Source organism: Aptenodytes patagonicus, chromosome 5, assembly GCF_965638725.1.
Source record: "Aptenodytes patagonicus chromosome 5, bAptPat1.pri.cur, whole genome shotgun sequence".
Classification (NCBI taxonomy): domain Eukaryota; kingdom Metazoa; phylum Chordata; class Aves; order Sphenisciformes; family Spheniscidae; genus Aptenodytes; species Aptenodytes patagonicus.
Genome location: NC_134953.1, coordinates 64,544,092 through 64,564,781, shown reverse-complemented (window position 1 = coordinate 64,564,781; position 20,690 = coordinate 64,544,092). Strand labels below are relative to the sequence as shown.

At 38.3% G+C, this 20,690-nt stretch overlaps 1 protein-coding gene across 1 annotated transcript in view; it reads right to left on the bottom strand.

Moving 5' to 3' along the window:
• Positions 1-20,690, bottom strand: part of FAF1 (Fas associated factor 1) — a 172,812-nt gene that overhangs the window by 11,760 nt on the left and 140,362 nt on the right. The window contains exons 15-18 of the mRNA XM_076340229.1: positions 19,577-19,665; positions 9,045-9,125; positions 8,548-8,625; positions 4,242-4,457 (exon numbers count right to left, since the gene is read on the bottom strand). Coding sequence (XP_076196344.1) covers positions 4,242-4,457; positions 8,548-8,625; positions 9,045-9,125; positions 19,577-19,665 — 464 coding nt within the window. The remainder of the gene's footprint in view (positions 1-4,241; positions 4,458-8,547; positions 8,626-9,044; positions 9,126-19,576; positions 19,666-20,690) is intronic.

Below are 20,690 nucleotides of genomic sequence, written 5' to 3'. Positions count from 1 at the left end.
TGACTGTGTGCTGAGTGCTGCAGCTAAACTTACTATCCTGTGGCGTTATTTTAACCACTGTGGGCATCAAAGAGGATCACTTCTGCCACAGCACAGGAATGAATGATCACATTTGGGTTTGGAGGAATATCTTACTCTGTAGTCCCATATAATATTGAGAATTGTCTGGCCCTAAATTTACTGAAATCCTGATCGTACCTAATTTAAATTGGCATGCAATTTAAGTTAAATTTATTTTCTGCCCTTTCAAGGGAGACAGATTTTTTGTTTCTGTTTAAATAAACTGCTGTTGAAATTGGTTAATTAAAAGGATTTAAAAAATCTTAATACTCTAAACAGAGCAAACTGGTTCTGAATTATTAAGCAACATTTTAGATGCATTTAAATAACCTTAAGTGACTTAACTGCCACCTGATCCTAAGCCGTGGCTCAGAAAAATAAAATGTGAAATACTGTAGAAGTCTTGGCTTACCAGGGCTTCCAGATACAGTAAATAAAGAGCTTAGGTCTCTAATACCGTGTCTGCAAAAGGCATACTCTCAAATACATAACTAATGCTCCACCTTAAGGAGAAATGAGCAAAGAAATTGTAGATTGCAATTTTGATTTTTCAGAAGAAATTAATAAATTCAGTCTTTCAAAAGAAAGAGCATGCCAGGACCTCCCTTTCTGACAGATACCATAAACCGTTCACAAACATATCATCAACCCTAGTAGGGTGGCTGAAGCCCAGTTTGGGTAAATTCGTTCTGCACATTCCTCCTATAGTTTCAGCTAGACACGGTACACCTTCAGCTTCTTGCCTGAAGTGGGGTGAAATGCCCAGTCCGTAAGATGTTAAAGAGTTTTAGGAAGACTTCTGCAGATCACCACCACAGAAGGAAGTGAGGAACTGATTCTCTGGGAGGTCTCCAGGGTTCTGGGAGAAGGTGGATCTTGCAGCTGGCAGACTGAGCGGACTACTGAAATTAGTGTTTGGGAAGGCTTTTGAGAGAAAGGGACTTAGAAGAAACACTGAATGGGAAGGTTGACTGAGCATGCTAATATGCTTAGGGTAAGCTCTTTTTGTTCTAGTTAAATGCATTTTGAAGACTGGAGCAATTCTTGGAAGAAAAGGAACTATAATTCTAAAATCAGCACATACATTTAAATAGCGCACACATTTGCTTCCATACAGCCTTTGCAGGTGCATTTAAAAATAATGCAAAGAACTTATAATACAGCTTTTCACTCCCAAAGATGTGCTTGCCAAACGTTTTCAAAGTTAGAGGTACAAGTTACCTGCTGACCCAGGCTCACCCGTGTGATACACACTTGGTACGGCATGCAGTGCTGCCCTGGTTGAGGTACTGAGAGAGGAGGTGGTTAATACCTAATTTCGAAGCTAGTAGAAAGAACAACACAGTCGGTGACAAAGACCAAATAACAAGTCACTGCATGTGCTTAACTGCTTTGGAATGTCACTGCTGCTTTAAAATCTACAAGTAGTGCCTGGAAAAGGTTAATCTGTGTATTTGCTCATATGTAGAAGTTTGTATTTACAGTAGGGTTATGATACTAACTTTAAGTTAGCTAAGGATATCTGTGTAGGCAACTGGAACATAGAACTAAGAACTAATGAATTTTTATTTACCAAAGAAGTAAAAATACTTCAACAAAACTGTATCAGGACTGATGGCTTTGAAAAGCAGGTAAAAATACTGTAACAAGTTTATTACAAGAAAATGCCAATTTGGTCGAAGATAATCCCCTTGTTTTGATAGGACAGAAACACTTCTGGGGGTGTGTATGTTACTGTAATACAGATTAGGTTAGAAGAAAAGAATACTAATTTGAGAAGACATGTTTTCATCTTATTGCAGCAAAAACTCCAGCAAAGTAATTCTGATACTTTCAAACTTACTTTTTTCAAAAATGTTATGTATAGTTTAAATACAAACAGGCATTTTAAATGCTATTGTTTTCTGGAGCACAAGCATCCCAAGTGCTCGGTTCTTGCTGCACAGATTTCAGTGGATGTTTGTGATACATATCATATAGCAGAAGGGTCTTGACAAATTACGGTGTATTTTTAAGAGACTATATACCACGAAGCCTAAGGCAATGAATATATACTTTTACTGTACCTCCAAGGCGTTAATCAATGACCTTTTTTTTTTTTTTTTGAAAAAATCTCTCCATGGATTTGCACACTTACAACTTTCCAAACCTGGGGAACATGGCAGATGTCATTTATAGTTCTCAATGGTTAGCAAACCCCTGGGGATTATTTTTTGTCTGTTGTAGCTCTGGTGGTCACAATGGCAACTGGATTCATACACGGCCACTGAGTCAACGGCATGAATCATTTATGTGACTCCTCATACACGGCATTATTAGGTTGGAATCATAGAAAAAAGATGACAGATCTTTGCTTCCCACGCAACAGACCAACGGCTCCGTATCCTGCCATAAAAGCCTCCTTTCTTTGCCTCAGCGTTTTCCCCCTGGCAGCTTCACAAATGAAAATACCAGCCTGTTCTAATTTAGTGGGCTTTTTTATTTTCTACTCCTTTTTTAATTTGTTCTTACGTGAGCCATCTGATCAATTTTTTACTTTGCTACAGAGGACTAAAAATAATAATGATGATGATGTGATTAAGTACAGAACCAGCCAGTCTAAAGTGCAAAACAAATGTAAAACGTTAGAGTATTATACTTGTAGGTTTTTTTATATTAAATATGTACTAAGACATAAATATGTTACGAGTAGGGAGGTGTGACTTGCAGAATATTTAAAATACACAAAAACATTGTTTAGACTGTAAAAGATTGTTTCTTCTGTCAGGTAAACTGAACGATCAGTAATCCTGGAAACATAGATCACTTAGTCTTTGGTTCCACTGGAAATCATATTACATGCTTAAGGAGTAAAGTTAATTAGTGATTAATGAGATTCCTTAAATGCTGCTTTTCAGTCTGACTGATTAGGATTCTCAATATAAGACAAGGTGGAAGAAAAGCTGTAAGCACTACAATCCTGTTCACAGCGTTATGCCAAAAATTGGTCAGAAATCACATCCACTCTCAAGGTTGTATGCTTGCTGAGGACATTATTTTCTTCCCCTTTGGAGTACTTGTGACCCTTTGGAGTACTTACAAATGAGATGATAAAGCAAGAGGTATCTGTTACAAAGCAGTACTGTAAACACGCTAATCAGAGCCTTATTCCTAGTGAACTTCCTCCAGGGGCAGTGATGGGAAACAAAATGGAAAAGCAACCCAAGTTACTGAGCTCCTTTGATGAAAAATGGCTTAACCAGTCACCTGGAGATGCCCCCAGCAAACAAAACCCCAGCTGATCCAGAGCTGCCCCGACTCGTTTGCAGTACTGAGGCAGTATGGCCAAAAAGCTGCTGAACTTCACCCATCACTGCTTGGCTCTGTACTGTCATCTCTGTAGCGCCTGTTACCTTCGCCTTTTATGCAGGGCCCCAGGTAATTGCTGCACAGTTGGACCCAGTGACTTTTACCTTTGCTGTAACAATGGCTCAATAAGAAATGAAAGTTAATTTGTAATAGAGCAGAAAACATATAGGTATATTTTCAAAGAAACTTAGTAACCAGCACATAAATATCTGTCGATAAATCAACAGAATTTAATTGACTTTTGTAAGCAGTAAGCAGTATCGCTTTTGAAAATCGGTCATAGCAGGTACCTCATTAGAATTTCAAGGTAGGAGATATAAATGATTCTTTACTGGTATTATGTAACAGGCGGATGAATAATTTCTTAGAACGTACTGATTAGCTCATAACTGTATACTATCTGACACTGAGGCTTCCTTGCTCATAACGTAAAATTGCATCAAAACAGCAAAACCAGAAAGATCAGAAGTACCAGCCCATAACAGACCTAAACAGCGTAGTAATATCGATGCGACTTCCTTCAAAACAGGACGTGAGCGATGCCAGCTCAGCATATTCAGGCAGTTTTCATTGAATATGGTTGACAACTTGTTTGTTTCAGAAACGGAGGATTTTTTACAATGTCACTGGAAACAGATTTCACAACGCAATTTTGTATGTAACATATGAGAGCACTGGTAGGTTAGCACCTGGCTTGCTTACAGCCACAGAGCTTGGCAGCGCTCTGACATATTCAGGCATATCTTTTACCTTCTATGCTATAACGTACTGGTCATCTAACATACAGGAGTAAGAAGTAGTGGTATTTATTCCGGAAAGGTACATTTACTCACATCTCTCCTCGGAAAGGTGCCCAGCAGCTTGTACTCCTCCCAAGGATATCCCTTGGAAGCTACAAAATCAAAGACAACCTGCAGCTTGCTGCTGGCCAGGAAACGTCGCTCAAAGAATTCTCCACTGGGTGTCCGAATACGCAGTTTACTGACGGATTCGGTGCTCTCCTCTTTCGGTTCGGGAGGCAAAGATTGCTCAAGAGAGAGCCTGATAGCCTGAGGAAGGAAAAATAACCATTTAGGTTGCAATGCTAGCAACAGAAGAAAAGGACAGAAAGCTTTTCTTTTTATTTCTTCTAGAACTTCAAGATGTGCCACAGTGCTCCGGAGCCATGGCTGTGCTTTATGATGACAGAATAATTTTTATTCATTCCTTAATAACAGCCCACCAGACAACTAATTAAAATAAATCCTTCCTTATAACACATATTATTAGATCTACAGTTAATGCACGATGGGGATAAGTAATTTAATCATTTGGCAGAAAGCCTTGGAAAAAATTTGAATGAGAGAATAATTGTCAAGTCGCCAATTGCTTCCTTAAAGGGTATAAATTAAAAAGCAGTAGAAGTATTTCTTTAAATGCACTTATCAAATTGCCTTCCTCTTGCACAGAGTAATTGACCATTTGCAGCAAAGACAAGACCCTTAACGGCAGTTCAGAGTAAAAACAAATATATGCAGGAGATTTACTATAAACAAACTAAAACACTGTTAAAAGACATAATTAAAAATATCATGAAGGTACATCAGACACATAGAGTCCATATAAAACTAGGAATGGTCAAAGGAGAAAACTGGGAGGACAGAAATGGGAGCTTTAAGATTTAAAGCAAGCAATTATTATTTGCAGGAAGATGGTTCCAAGCACAGGTGTGCACATTTTCTGCAACAACTTGTATGAAATTAGCCCCAAAACTGCAATGACATTACATGTCTGCAAATGCATGACTGTCTTCCTGCTAACATTGTGTATACTGCTGCTGTCAAGATTTTAAGGGCAGGAGCCAAGTCTGCGTTCTCTGTCCTCTGCCTCTGGGAGCTACTACAACACTAACACTTTGATCAGAAGTTTTTTTTCAAAAATGGATGCCTAATATTAGACTGCTGAACGAGGTGGGCTTGATTTTCAAGGGTACTGAGCACTGTCGGTACTCATGGACAGGCACTGGCATCTGCTAAAAATTAGATCATACTGAGAAAGCAGCCTGCTTACAGTATCACCTCACTTAAAGCAGCAGTTAATGAGAATGTCAATGAATGGAAGAAGCAGCATGATCACACTGCCTCCCCCAAAATACGCCTAAAAGACAATTTTCCAAACTGAAGAGGCAGTCAGGCATGGATTTACCCAGATTTTCAAGGAAGTTTCAAGATACACAGTTGCTATTTGTGCCTTTGAAAACCTCCCCAAGGTCATTTAGTAACAGAAACTGATGGAGGATGATTACATTAAAGAGAAAGGACTGGGCAGAAGCAAGATTACGAAGGCTTTTAAATAGTCTACTTCTTACACACGAACCTCTGAGCAAATTATATCTCAGTATAAATATTTATACATAGAACTCGAGTTCATTTTTGCTCATCTACTATGAGATTATATTTTAAATAGATTCTATTTTAATTTTCTCTCTCTCCATTCTCAACCACCTGCTTACTATCTTTCTGTTTTGACATTTCCCCACACAGTATAACAACAGATGCTACATTATTTACTGAACCCAATCAATTATATTATAGAAAAATAAACAACAGTAGCTCATTAGAGCTCTTTTCTTTGTGCAAAGAGTGCGTCGCTCCCCAAAGTAACTAGTCTCCAAGGCTTCAACATAAAATGGCAATTTACGATGGATATTCTGTACCAGCAAACCAAGTCAGAAAACAATGATGAGATGGATCACATTAATAACTCTTGGACCTGAACAAGCAATTTCAGTCTGCTGATAAAAAGATGTTCAGTATGTGAATAGCTCAATAGTCAGATTTTAAATATACAAACTGAACATAAAGCCACTTCTGTAAGTAAACAATGTTGCAGAACAATTCAGTAGAAGTAATCTGTATACTTGAAAATGGGGAGTGTTAGTAAACATTATTGTTAAAATCCCCTTTGTTCTACTAAGCAAATAGATCCTATTTTCTTTACTGCGCTCTACATTAAAACAGGGAAGCCCAGGTATATTTTGATAACACGGACCAGTCTTGCAGCCTTTGCGTAGGACAACGATTTCCAAAAGGCCAAGGTATGAGAAAAGGTTCAGGAGCAGATATAATAAAGCGGAATTAATTTTTGTTTCTATGTGTCCAAAATTACTTAAAAAACAAGAAAAACATACTTCTTACTTGAATCTGAGCGTGAGCTGATTGCTCAACAGTCTGTTACTGCTACAGTACTGATTTATGTTTGACTGCTATTAACCTCACGGAATTGCTGTCTTTCAGTTATTCTTGACACAATTTTCACAGTCCAGTTTTGTGCATTGCTCCTTCAGTTGTGTTTTAGCTTCCATTCTTGGCTTATGTTAACAACAGGAGCTAAGTAAGTCATCAGATACTGTGGGATAAGAAAGAAGGAGTGGACTGCATCTTTCCCAAACCATTGAATACTACTGTTTGGACTGAATTTAGTATTTACAACACAGTACTGTTTAAAAGGTTCTCGAATGCTTAAATCATTCAGGTTTTTTAATGCAATTATCTTGGTCAAAATATATATATGCAAATGCATTGCTCATACAGTTTGTTTATTGGCTTTATCTCAGGGAATAATAAATGTGTTCATAGCCAACTTTTTTGCAGTTGTATAATGCAATTTTTTCATACATCAGCAAAGTACACAAGACTGAAATGTCGAGTATACATTTAAGTCACGTGTGGGGGGGAATAAGCAAGGCTGTGATTTATCAGGATTCCATGAGCTCCAAGGACTTTAACTAAGTGGAGAATTAAATGAGAATATATTTCCAAATTTCAAATCTCCATAATCCATGAGAGTCAAAGCAAAGAAGTTATATTAAGTCCACCAAAAATACTGGAATGCTGATATTTTATATAAATGAATAAATATTTGTAATATTTATGTTTTATTTATATTTGATATAATACTGGAAACATACTCAGGAAATATATATTCAATAGGGATGCGGATATAGCTTTATATTCATTAGCAACTTGCTCACAGAATCTTATATGCCTAGAAGTCAAAGGACAACCCCCAATCAACTGTGGTATCAGTCAAGACAGTTATATGTAAATATAACTTTTATTTTGAAAATTTTATTCAAGGGTTTCAAAGTCCTTTTCAAGTATCAAGCTGTGTTTCACAGCAGTTCTGTAAGGACTTATATTCCAAGAACTTCACAGAACAGGTGGAAATATTTTAATGACTAGTCTATTTTACCTATCCTTTGAAATGTGGTGGGACTTCAGGGGAAGAAACATGGCTGTACCCCAGCCTTTTTACCATATTTTGTATTTGCCAGGAGGTGAAAAAGAGCAAGTCACTAATATAAGTAAATTCGTGTATATGATGCTTTATGTAAATAACTACATAGACACACAGCTAGGCCAGGAGCTAGCCTAGATCCTGAAAGAGGCTGCAGGAGCCATCTCTGACAGGCACTGGGACCCTCAGAGACTACAAAATTAAGAGAATCTACAAAATAACAGAGTTTGAGGAACAGTACTCTTCACAGGACATGGTTTCTATTTTCTTATATAGGCCTAGAGACGTAAAGTGTTCGTTTAAACACAATTTGCATTCTAAAGAAGGTTCTGTAGAAAACCGTTTAGGAATTTAAAAATGTACCATAAATCTAATGTTCTGGATTTTGAATTTTTTTTTCTTAAAATTTTTTTTAAAAGTGTTTTGTCTCCCAAATTAAATTTGGCAATTTGTTTGATCAGAATTGCAGCTAGGCTTTGTGCTACTTCCTGGAAGAAATGAAAGGGCTCCATGGTATTATATTTTTAAAAGGAGTGCCTGCAGAAACAAGGTTAGAGGTTCCCAAAGATTCCACCATTTATGGAGCTCATTTCACGGATCTCCTGTTAGCAGGCCTATCTAATATCTGGCTGTAATTCAGACCCAGATGATGTAATTGTGACCCAAACGATAGAATAGAAAAGCTATTAAACAGTGGATGAAAATGATTTTGCTGCACTATGTTCTATATAGATATGGTAAGAAAGTATTTTAAAAAAAAAAGAATTGATGTTCACATAAGAAGTATACTTTGAATGAAAGTTGCAATGTCCATAACCTTCGTGAATCCAAGAAGTTGTCAGAAAAGGTAAAACATCCCACCTCACGTTCTTCCTCCTGTTCTTTCCGAATCTGTTCCAAGCGAAACTGCTCTGCCATTTCTCTCTCTTGCGCTTCCCTCTAATAAACACAAACAGTAATCACACATGTATCACCTCGCTTTCCACAGCTGTGTTTAATGATGTGCATTATATAAATATATATAATATATAAAAGCAAAGAAACTTCTCAACTTTTCTGTAGAAATTAATATAAGAAATACGATATTTATTAAGTGATCTTTTCCTGTCATTCCTTTCCCAACTTCTATTATTAAGTGGGGCCAGGACTGCTTTAGCAAAAGATGCAGCCAAGTCTACTCCTAGTGACTGCGTCTAGTGCCATTTTATAACCACTGAGGGCAATAACGGCTCCTACAGCAACTGTCTTATCTTAAGAGCAGAACTGGAGGCGGGCAGTCCTCTGCACCAGAGAGACTTCACCAACTGTGGAGAGATTCCTGTCCCAACATTCATGCGATCTCTCCACTCTGCACACACCTTCGCTCTGTCAGCCTCCAGTGATATGCGGTATGCTTCATCCTGCTCTCTTTTCACATTTTCTCTGGCTTCACGTTCATCCTAAAGAAAAAAAAAAAGAAAAGAAAAGAAAAGAAAACAAAAATATCAGCAAACAGTGGACCAATATGATATATATCTTTTTTTTCACCAGCACTCTTTAACTCCAGTGACTTCAAAATATTTGACTGCCTTACTCATCTAAGTACCGCTAGGAGAAATGATTTCAGAAATGCCTCAAGGGCAACCTTGGCTTTAAAAATGATGACTTAACTAAAGCTATGTTTCAACTGCCATGTAACGGATTGGCGTGTCCAAGCCCCGGCCCGAGGGCTGGATCTGGCAAGCAAGGCTCTTTGCCTTGCCATCTTTATCACGGCCGTGGCCAGTGCAGACACCAGGAACAGCGCAGCCTCCTCCCACGCCAGCCACGCGGGGAGGGGGGTGCGGGAGGGGTACGTGTGGGCTGGTGCCAGGGAGGGTCTCGCAGGGATCTCACTCCTGCAGCTGACAATTTGGACGGTCTTGTAATAGGGAAGGACAGACCGAGGTTTAAAGGATGAGGCTGGATTTTAACTTGCTCTCCGCTCAGACTGACAGCAGTTAACGGCTTGTCCTGTGAAAGAAGGCCTGCTCCCAGGTCCTTCCTTGGTAAAAACACCCTCAGTAGGATCCATCCAGGGTCAAGACTATTAAATATAATCCAGAGGCTTCAGTTCACATTGTGCTGAATATTATACAAAGATGGGAAAGTAGCAAGTCCTGCTCTGAAGTGCCTCAAATACACAGACGCAGGCAGACAAGAAACATGAGGTTAGCATGCCAACTTCAAACCAGCAAACCTAGCAAAGTATCTTATTAACGATCACAGCATAAGAAAAATAAGGGTTTACTAAAAATATGCGAATGACAAAGCGAGGCATCATCCATACAGTGGAGGATCAAGAAGTGGATATCCCCAAAAGCTGGAATAACTGCACTGGGGTGATGTCTGATAAAGCAAAGTGTACAATCAATAACTTCATGCTCCAGAGGCCTCTGGAGCCAGAGACAGCGGCTGCTCCCCTGTGCTTACTCCTCTTACATCTTATAATCCTCCCAGAGCCCTGCAGAGGCTGCACTGGTCCCTGCGAAAATCGATAAGATTTAGCTGTGAGACTGCTGGTGGGCTCAGCATGGTCACCTGTAGTTACCAGTAACACAGCACTTGCACTGGGGTAATCAGTCCCCTGTATTTCATAGAAATTAAAGTCTACTACCTACTGCTTTTTGAAGAATTATGTTAATTTTTTCCTTCATCTGCAAGCTTTATTCCACATAAAGGCATCATTTTGCAAAGCGATCAATTTTGCCCCCAAAACTTCACTACTTGGCAAAAACGCAATTCTAAATGGGAGGAGCATACGTTAGCTGTTACTATCATGTCATGCAAACATGCCAAGATGTTCCTCAAACAAAACTCTAACGTATTAGTGGATAAAAAGCTCTAAAGTAGCATGCGACCACAAGAGGAAAGGTCAAATTGCAGGAAAAGGTATACAACCTCCAGTTGGAAAGTAACAAGATCTTTTTAGAGGAAACTCTTCTCCCTTATAGAAACAGGACCCAAGATTATTCTACAATCAGTGTGTCCTAAATTTCATTCACAGAAGATAGAGAAACCATCACTTTGTTCAGCAAAGCTAAGACTTGAGTAGAAGTAATTCTTGCAAAATATAAAAAGGACAATAACCACTGAACAACCCATTCCCCTCCTGGCTTCTCTGGACCTTGACAAGCTTTATGTGCTATGTTCATGGAATACCCTCAAAAATTAACTCAAACCTGATAGCAGAAACTACCCTACATTAATATTCCATTTCTGAGAAGAGGGGGTGTTGAAATAATTAAACGGCTCTGATTTTTATGTTACCCAAAAATGAGGATGGCTTCTTGAATACACAGAGGTTTTCCCAACTCCTCTCATAGATGGAACGTAACAGTAAAGGCAAAGGTTTTGTACTATGTATACTGAGACTTTCCATAAGCATACCATAAATTTATCTTAGAATGGTGAGAAACAAAACTATCTTCCCAAACCAACCTACTAAAGAAAGATAGACTTCAGGCAATCTGCGGAGGACAAGCATTTAAAAAAATATTAAGAATTGTTTTGCAGAGAGCCTATTTAGCTTTCATGTTTTGCAACTTCATATATCATACACTATCTTCACACATTAACTGAATTTCAAAGGTCACACAAGTCCAATAAAGCCTGAGAGAAAACAGAAAGATCAGATGCAACTATTGCAACTACAGGCTCTTTCCTTCATCAAAGATTGCTAGCAGTTACCATATAGTTACTTTAGTTTACAAAAAAGACCCCAAACCAACCCAAACCAAAACCAATCCTCAAAAAGTAAAAATTTTAAAATTTATAAAAATTGTTAAAAACCCACTCCAAAAATATATACTAATCAGTTATAAGAAATTGAGTACTGGCTTTTATTTTACATTTTGCAAACTGTCTGGAAAACTCCAGGAAGTTATTAGAATTCTGTTACTTTTGATGAGCACAGGATTCATTTATCTGAAGAGAGTTTTACTGAACAATTTTTGAAATTGGTTCAATTTATATAATCTGGATTATACCTGCAAAAAATACTGATGCTATAGATTCCACAACGAGAATCTAAACATGAATTCCAGGCATTTAAAAAAAAAAAAATTTCTTTCCTCCCTATTCATCACAGTTATCATCGTCCTAAAAGTGGATTATGAAAAAGATGTCAGGAATGTGAAGAATTACTACGCATGACTGCCTGGTCCTCATAGAAATATGTGAGCCCCATCTAAAAATAAATGACCATGCCACCGAGCTTTACACCGCATTGAAACAATACTGTTCTTACTGAAACAGACCTTAAAAACAAATCCGGAATCCAGATTTCTTTAGGCGAGAAGCAGATGTAATCCTATGAAATGTCTCTTTGTACCTACTTCTGTGTTTTGTTAATACCGCCTACACTCTACCGGAACCACCTCCTCTACGGAGATTATGGCAAAATTATAATATTCTCTGGTTCAGAGCTACACCTTAGACAAATTTTAAACATTAGATACTGCAGTTCTCCTTTTTGTAATGCAGTTTGTTATTTTAGTCATCTCTTCCTCCAGAGAAACCTTACAAAGTATGAGGCTGACTCAAGTTTACCAAAAGCAACAAAAGAAAATTCATAATGGTGACAGAAAAAGCAGAAGAAAATGTTTTGCAGAGAATCTTTCATTGCACTAAGAAAGAACACTTGACGAAAAAAGAAATAGTCATACCTCTTGTAATTAATTAAAAAAAAAAAGTCTAAGTATTATCCATTAACAAAATCTGAGGTAGCTGACAGCTTTGCTGTTAAACCCTACATAAATTGCAGCATCGACTGAACATCAATAAATGCATCTCCACAATACTTTTGCAATGAAGGTAAAATTGCCATCTTCCTTTTTCAAGAAACCAAGGTGTGAACAGGCAACGGTTTAGCCCAGGTCACTTAAAAAGCCTTCATCAGAAACAGGGGTTACACTCGGCGTTTCTGAATTCCACAGCAGCAACCAAAGGCTCGTGTGAGTGTAAACCACCCACATCCCAGGGGTTGCTGAGATGAGGAGACAACTCTCCTTTGCTCCTTAAAGGGAAAAAGTCACAGATCTCTGCTTTCCCATTTTGACAATGCAACAATAGGGGGGACATTCATTCAATGGAAACTTGATACTTAAAAAAAAAAAAATTGCATTTATCCACAGAATATATTCTTCAGCTATGAATTTTCTTTGCTATCATGCATATTACAAAGCCATAACAAAAACAGTAAACACTTATATTCATGAGATAGTTACAATGGACCAGATAAAACCTTCTCTTGAGTAATATCCAGAGCTACAAGACTAAGAAAAACTTACAGATAAGGTTAAGAAGAAATTTAGGATAACTCTCTCCAATAATTATTCCCTAAACCATTTCTTGAAGTTACCCCTGAAGCACCTAATAGCAGGCATTTTCAGATGCAGGATGATGGAAACGGGGGATCCTCGATTGCATTTAGGACAGCAATGCCCCCTTTTCCTGCAGATTACACAGGGGAAAAAATACACAATACATTTGGCTTTTTGGATGGGTTATTTTGCTGGAAAAGTCAGCATTGGCCCTTCTGGGTTTTCTTTTATTTATTGTTGTTGTTTCTGAAGGTAGGATTTAATGATTTAACGCCAGGAATCAGCTTTGCACCTGATTTGTCTCAGGGAGATGTGTTATACTTTATTCCCCATTGCCCTTTGGGATCAGTTTTACTGTGAAGTAAAACCAGACGAGACAGAACTTGAGAAGATAACCATGAGCACATGACGCTTCTCAGAGCATCAGTAAGTAAATGGCTGTTACAAGAAAGACAAAAAAAAAAGTGTATTTACAAATGCTGAATGCTTATCTGAAAGACAGTTCATTTCACTGAACCACTCCTGAAATTAAAATCTGCAAGTGCTCAAGGCTATTCATGGGAGCGTTAAAGAGAAACACCCCTTTGTCCAAACAAACCAGTGCAATAAAGGCATTAATTTGACTCACTAAGATGACAGACTTGCACATTGTATAACTTAAACATACACGATGGGGAATATATAGAAGGGAAAGTGTACACAGAATGTGTTAGGCATATGAGAACGATGAAGACAAAGCAAATGAACATTTCTGCGGTGGCAGAACCTCAGGTGGGGAGGCAGGACGGGGCAGGGTGAGGGGGCAGGACAACCGGAGGATCCTGTCTGTCTATATCAAAGGCTGAAAGCCCAGTTCCAGATACTGATTCTGGAAATTACCTCAAGTGACAAGAAAAAAAAAAAACCAAACCCCAAACCTTCAAGAAGCAGTCCTGCAGTGACTTTCCACAGGGAACGAGCCAGCCAGTCCTGCTACAACATCTACCCACCTGGGCTGTACAGCAGGGAAGGCTGCTGTTTATTAAGAGAAACTAAGCTAATATTCAGTGACTGGAGCCATCAACATGTATAGCCAAAAAGCCACCTGCACTAAAGATATTTTCATTTTATCTTCTTTCTTTCCTCTGTCATTACCTTGCATTTTGTCAAAGTTCAAAATAGGCTGTAAACTCTCAAAGGCGGCACTCGTATCTGCTGGTGTGTCAGTGCAGTGAAGTGCACGATGGGAAACCGATCGTTTGGGGTGCTATCATATTACAAATACAAAATTGGAAAATTTAATCAAATAAATTTTGATTACTGTAGTTTAATTAGTTATAACTAGTAATAATTAGTAAATGTGCTAATTGGATTTTTTGAGGGGTTAAATCACAATCTTCGTTAGATGGCTGTCATCACCATAATGCTTTTGCGCTTTGGAATTTAATGAATTTCATGTATTTCTTCTCATAACCTCCTGTTGTGCAAATACTATATACCATGATACATATGACAGTGTTAGATGGAACACAGATTATCAAAGGTATTCAGATGCCTAACGGCTACTGATTTTAACGTGAGCTTCAGTGGCTAAACAGAAATCGCAGGGGTCTCCTGCACAGCTGATGGAAGCACTTGGGCCATCCTCTAACTGGAGAACACAACTGCAGGTAAGGAGTGGAGAAAAGCAACCGATCTGAAGGAAGAAAAGACGGACAGACCACAGATTAGGAGAAAATGCACTAGGACCGATCCTCTTTAGGTTCCTTTGTGGCTGTGAGATACATCTTTGGAAGAAGAAAGAGAAAAGGTGTTGGAAGCTAAAGGTGTTAAATTCTCGTATTAAAAAAAAGAAGGAAATCCCTTACATTTGGCAGCAGTGAGGCAGAAGAGGAGGAAGACATGGTGATACCAGGCTTCTTACTGCAACGTTATGAAAATAACACTTGGCCAGTAAAGCCCCATCTAACACAAGAGAGTGCTGGGATGGACACGCAAGCATACTTTTGCAAAAGAGCTGTGGCAGGGAAAAGAAGGTGAATTTATGTTGCTGTTTTGGAGTTTTTGTTTTCTTTTACGTATTTTTTAAATCCCCATCCAGATATTGGTCAGGAAGGACCTACATTTTCCTCACGCTGTAACAGTATCTAAGAAAAAGAGATGTCACCTAAGATCAGAGAGCAAAGATGGTGACTCTGCAGGTCTACATTTTTCTACAGCTTATCTTCAGTCAGAGTCTGTTTACAACAGTTTTTCCAGTCTAAAAATTCTTAAGTCTCTCTCTTTTACACTAAAGAAAACAGCGTGTCAGCAGACATAGTTTAAAGTGAATTGAAGGTTTTAATTGGTGTTTGTAAAAATAAGGTTTTTGAAGCAACTGTGGGTATTACAATTCCACCTTGAAGTCTAATCCGAAAGCAGGAGTGCTAGTGTTGCGTAACGACAAAAATAAACACGACAAGAGACCTACTGTTACTTAAATGTGGACAAGTTGGACCAGCTGTGTAACAGTCAATGCTTCTACAGTAATAGATGTTGACAGCAAAAATAAAAAGAATGCATTACTGAGACATCATCAAATGAGCCCTGTCATTACATGGAAACTCCACCCTGTATAAGCTTGTCAAAAAGTGTTACTGTAATCCTTTGAGAAGCCTCCTCCTCAGGCAATGGAGAAAAAATGTTCAGGATCGGCCCAGAACAGGTGTGTTGTGCTGTAATGCCAGGATTTAATCACGTATCTCTTCACATTAATCTCACAAAGGAACTAACTTGGCTCTATTTGGGCCCATCATGCTACGGTGAGATGATTATTTAACTATCCAATTAAAGTAAGCAAGCTAACAGGGTGTTTAAAAATGGACATTCCAGGGCGTACAATATTTTACAATTATTATTTGTTTTCCTAAGTCCAGCACCAGGCACTGACACTTAAGAGGAACTGATACTATGCGCTCTTTTCAAAGTCAGTCCCCGAAAAATCTCAGTTCACACCTTGATCAACAGTGGCAGAGGCCGGTTGTCCCTGCTCTGAGATACCTTCTTTCGCTTACAGGAGAAACTCCTTAGTGGCGTTTATTTCCTCTTTGCAAAAATCCCCAACCCCACTGCCTGAACAGTAGTTGAGGTATCAACATTTGTAGTGTGGGCCAGAGGAGCAAACCTGGTTAGAAAAGGAAAATATGTCCATCAGATGTATGAAATCAGGTAGCCTCAGAGTAATTCTCCATACGCAGCCTGAAGTTGAACTTCAGACCCTAGACCTGACTGCACTGGCAAGGGTGGGACTGTATCCTGGCCAACTGGCCTTGCTGTTGCTGATGCCACTGAACCCACCATTCAGTTATCCATTGGCCCCTTCTTATCAGAAGCGCAACATGTGCACGACGTCAGTACGCTGCTGATCATATTTTATTATTTGTGGCTTGTTACTATGGCAATTTAAGTAGCAAACATAAAAACAGGCAGCGTGACAGCTAGCCCGCATATCTACAGTGGCACGTCAACAGTGTGGTCCAAAAGAGGCAGGAGGTTTCCAAAATGTCATCTGGTCAACACAGCTGACAGGCAGCAAGCAACAGGCCCAATGGCTCATGACTGACCCAGAAGCCTTGGAGGGGCAGGGAAAAGAATAGGACGGCAGATTGATCTGCCTTTAAGAAAGCTTGGGAGAGAAAATGGGTGCCTGAATTACTCACCACCGTACCTCAAGACAGGTACGTTGGATTACTATGAGTACACATATGCATCTCAATGTTTTTAAGGTGTTTCTTTGGAGATTATGTAAGAAACAGCTTAATCAAACACAATATACAAATCTGAAAATTAAATCCAATTGTGGGTTAAATGATGGTATTGTAGCACTTGACATTATAGAAATATGCCCCAAATTTGCCTGATTAAAATTTTATGAGGCTACACCAGTAAATTTTACTAATACATGGATACAAAAGCACAGGATTTAGCTAACCATACTATTACCACCAGCTAATGAAGTGACTCACTTTGCTCAGGTGAGATAAGTCGGTGACACTGTTCTGAGCATCCTGCCTACACCATGAGTCGATGATCAGTGACAGGGAACTGACTGTAAAGCGATGCCTGAACAGCTACAGCCAGCGTCACAGCAAACACCTGTACCATTAGCTGGCAGTGGTAATAGTCATCCTGTACTGAAATAACCATCAGAGGGCACTGCAAAACATGCTGTGCTAAACAGAATTATGCAATAGCTGTGTTGGAAGCTTTCATGTGCATGCAAGTTAAAAATCCAAAGTGGAGAAGTTCAGCTGCATAAACTGACTCATTAATGATTTCATGCTGTTATTTACAAGTGTTTCCAGTTCTATTTCTCTCTCACACACACTTCTGTTTACAGCAAAGCTATATAGATGACTTCTTTTCATAAAACACAAAAGAATTTTCTGCTTATCTTCTTGTGGTTTTATGATGACTTATTGTTGCTATTAAGAAAACAGTAACAGAAACCGGACTCTGTATCCTGTTTGCTATTGCAATATTTGGGAAAAAAATTGCACCAACTGCAATAAGATCTTAAAAAAGAAAAGGTGTTGATGTTTAAACACTTGAAGTTGTCAAGTACCGGACTTAAAAGAAAGCTACATGTTATGTAGCAAACCACAAAAAGACAGTTTTTTTCTTTTTTTCAGGCTAAAGCCCTCTATTGAGTACAGACTGCTTGTCAAATACTCCCTCTCTGGAATAATAATTTCCTAAAGCGAGGTTATTTTTTTGTTTTTAAACTTCCTGCTTCAAAGGCGAAAGTGTCCGAGATCACCTTTTCAGTGTGCTTGTAACAAGTGGAACCAAGGTATAAGTAAATATCCTATTTGTGTATAGAACCCATAGTGTCTGGGAACCTGCCCCCAAAGTTTATGAAATTTTCCATTGGTTTTCTGAATGTCAAAGTGTGTTAGAAAAAACTCCCGTTGGGGAAGAAATGTCACTGGTGATCTCAGTGACAGAAAAACAAAAGGAAATGTGAGAAAAGACTACAGAAGACTTGGACAAAGTCCAATCCAAAGTTTTTAGAGGAATGTATAAAAATTAATTTTCCATTCTCTCTACACACTTAAGAGTAAGTAGAGCACCTGGAGTAAGAAGTCAGGAGACGTCCATATCACCACTGTGTGGACACACATTACTGGACTGTCACTGTTCTTGGCCATCCAGGGAAGGACCCACAGCAGCTCAGGGTGCAGAAGCCCATTCCCGGTTCTGTGATCATGGCCTCAAGGCTACCGAGTCTTCTCTTTCTTTAAGCTTTGTCTCCCTTACACTCAGATTTTTCTCAGTTGCAAACTCACTAGGACAGGTTTATCACTATCTGACTTGCCCCTACCTTCTTCTCTCCTAAATACCAATCTCCCCTGCTCTGGACAACTGTTCTGGTCTCCTGTTCCTTTCTCTATTCCACTCCTATCACTCCTACTTCTAGTTCCTTCTCCTATCCCTTATTTGCCCTTATCTCTCTGCCCTTATATCCTTTTCTTTCCGTTTTCTTCATTTCTATCAGCTTTTATAGTTTCCAGTTCTGAACCTTTCTTGGAACTCACGTGTGATGTGAATTTTACCTTCTTATTAAAGCATTAAAAAACTCCATACCCGACATATTCCTGTTAAAATGCAATAAAAAATTCAATTATATTGTGCCTTGGATTTTTGTTGTAATCCTCATATTAAAATTTGTGTTCAGTATTAACAAAAATTAAAGTCAATTTCTTTACCAATGAATTACAGGTAGCATAAATAAAGAAGAAAAAATGAACTACAGATATTGTGCAGATACCGTGCCTTCATATTATTATAACTGTAATCGGTAAATCTCGTACTAATGAGATACAAGATTTAAATGCGAAGCATTATTGTCAATCAATGTCTATACAACAGGATAAGAATAATCTTGAACGGCAACACACCTATTATTATAAATTCCTAACTAAGTACTTCATTACTTCAAAATGTCACTCTCAATTTATAGAGTAACAGATAAATATCTCTCAGCTGTATACCTCACTGTGTCTACTTCTGCGTAATTGAAACACTGTTTTTGAAAAGTTTTGTCATCACTTACCCATTCTGTATTCTTCTGAATTGTGATTCAGTACTGGCGTAGTTCTGGTTAAGGTTGTTTTTTAATCCCCTTTTAAACATATACATTTAAGATACATCAATCTAATCTGTTTTTGTTTTCTACCTATGACTTGAAGCTGGTCATTGGGAGAAAACCTGATTGTCGTTTCCTTGTATGAGCATATTAAGTTCTATCATATTAAGCATATTAAGCTCTAAATGTAAACGGTTACTTATGACTAATATTCGAAAAAAGGAAACAAACTGAAAATGACAGTAAACCAATAAGGAGGAGTTTTTTTGAGAGACCCAAATAAATACACAAAGGAGACTTAAAATTTTTAATCTCTGATGATGGAAGAGACACTGAAACACATCATACCCAGCTTCATTGGCTAAAGAAACATCTGGTTGATTTTGCATCCCCAGCGATTTGTGGAAGCCAGGAGGTATCGGCAGTAACTTTCAACGCTCACCTCATCCTTTATGTCTTCTTGCTGCTGGGCACTGAAGATCTCCATTGCAGCCATCAGCCTCATCATTAGCTCATCCACTGTTGTGTTACCTAGCAACAAAGGAAGATAGCTGAACTTCATATCATTAAAGTTATTAAACAAAAAAGAAGACATTTTAGAATTAATCTGTAAGAAATAGCCAGACTTTAAAAAACAAAAAAAAAGACAGTAGAAGATGCAAGTATCTCAACAGAATGCTTTTAGTTTGCTTTTTTATTGAAACTTAGAAATTGCTTTTACAAACAAATGTTGATCATAGGCTAACATTTTAGGTGGTTCAAATTTGAACAATTGCTTTTGTGCTTGCATGGAATAACTATTTTTTCTTTTAATCACTGACGTTAGAGGAAAGGTTTATAACCTTTCCTATATCTGGGGTTCCCTGACATGAAATTGATTTTACAGTTTTAGAATTCCCAGGTATAATCAGGGAGACGGAAGCAATTGCTTAGTCATGTAACAAAAGGTAGGATGTTGGCAGCAGCAGCATCCAAGTGGATTGGTTTAAAAAAACCCAGAATACAGTGACCAAATGGATGTGTGTGCACGCATTTTTATTCAGGTATAACTAGTAGTAAAACTTCAAGTATTATAATATATTCTTTTCAGTGTATTTACTTCTGATAAAACTTGTAAAGCTAATAATAGCGGAAAAGTCAGTCATCTGTGCATATATCAAGAAATACAGCACATACATAGGAAAATACATACCTCCTCACATTTTTCTACCAGTGTGCCTCCAGTCTTCAGTAAGACTGAAAGATTAGTTTAATTTTCTACCAAGATGCACTCAGTCTTTGTTTTCTCTTCTTAAACTGAAGACTAGACTACTCATTAGAGCCACTTGTCATAGTAGTTAAAAGGTCTTGGACCATGAGAAATGGTCTAAAACTATAAACTCTTAACACCTGCCAACCTAAACAGTCTTTGGACATTCGCAGAACAATAGCAACAAGAACTAGATTTATATTTGTGATGCTGGTCAAAATTTTAAAAGGCGTAAACTAACCAGAAGCCACAGTACCACAAAAGAAAATAAAACTGTCCCCATAGTTTCCAACCCCAGGGAAAAAAA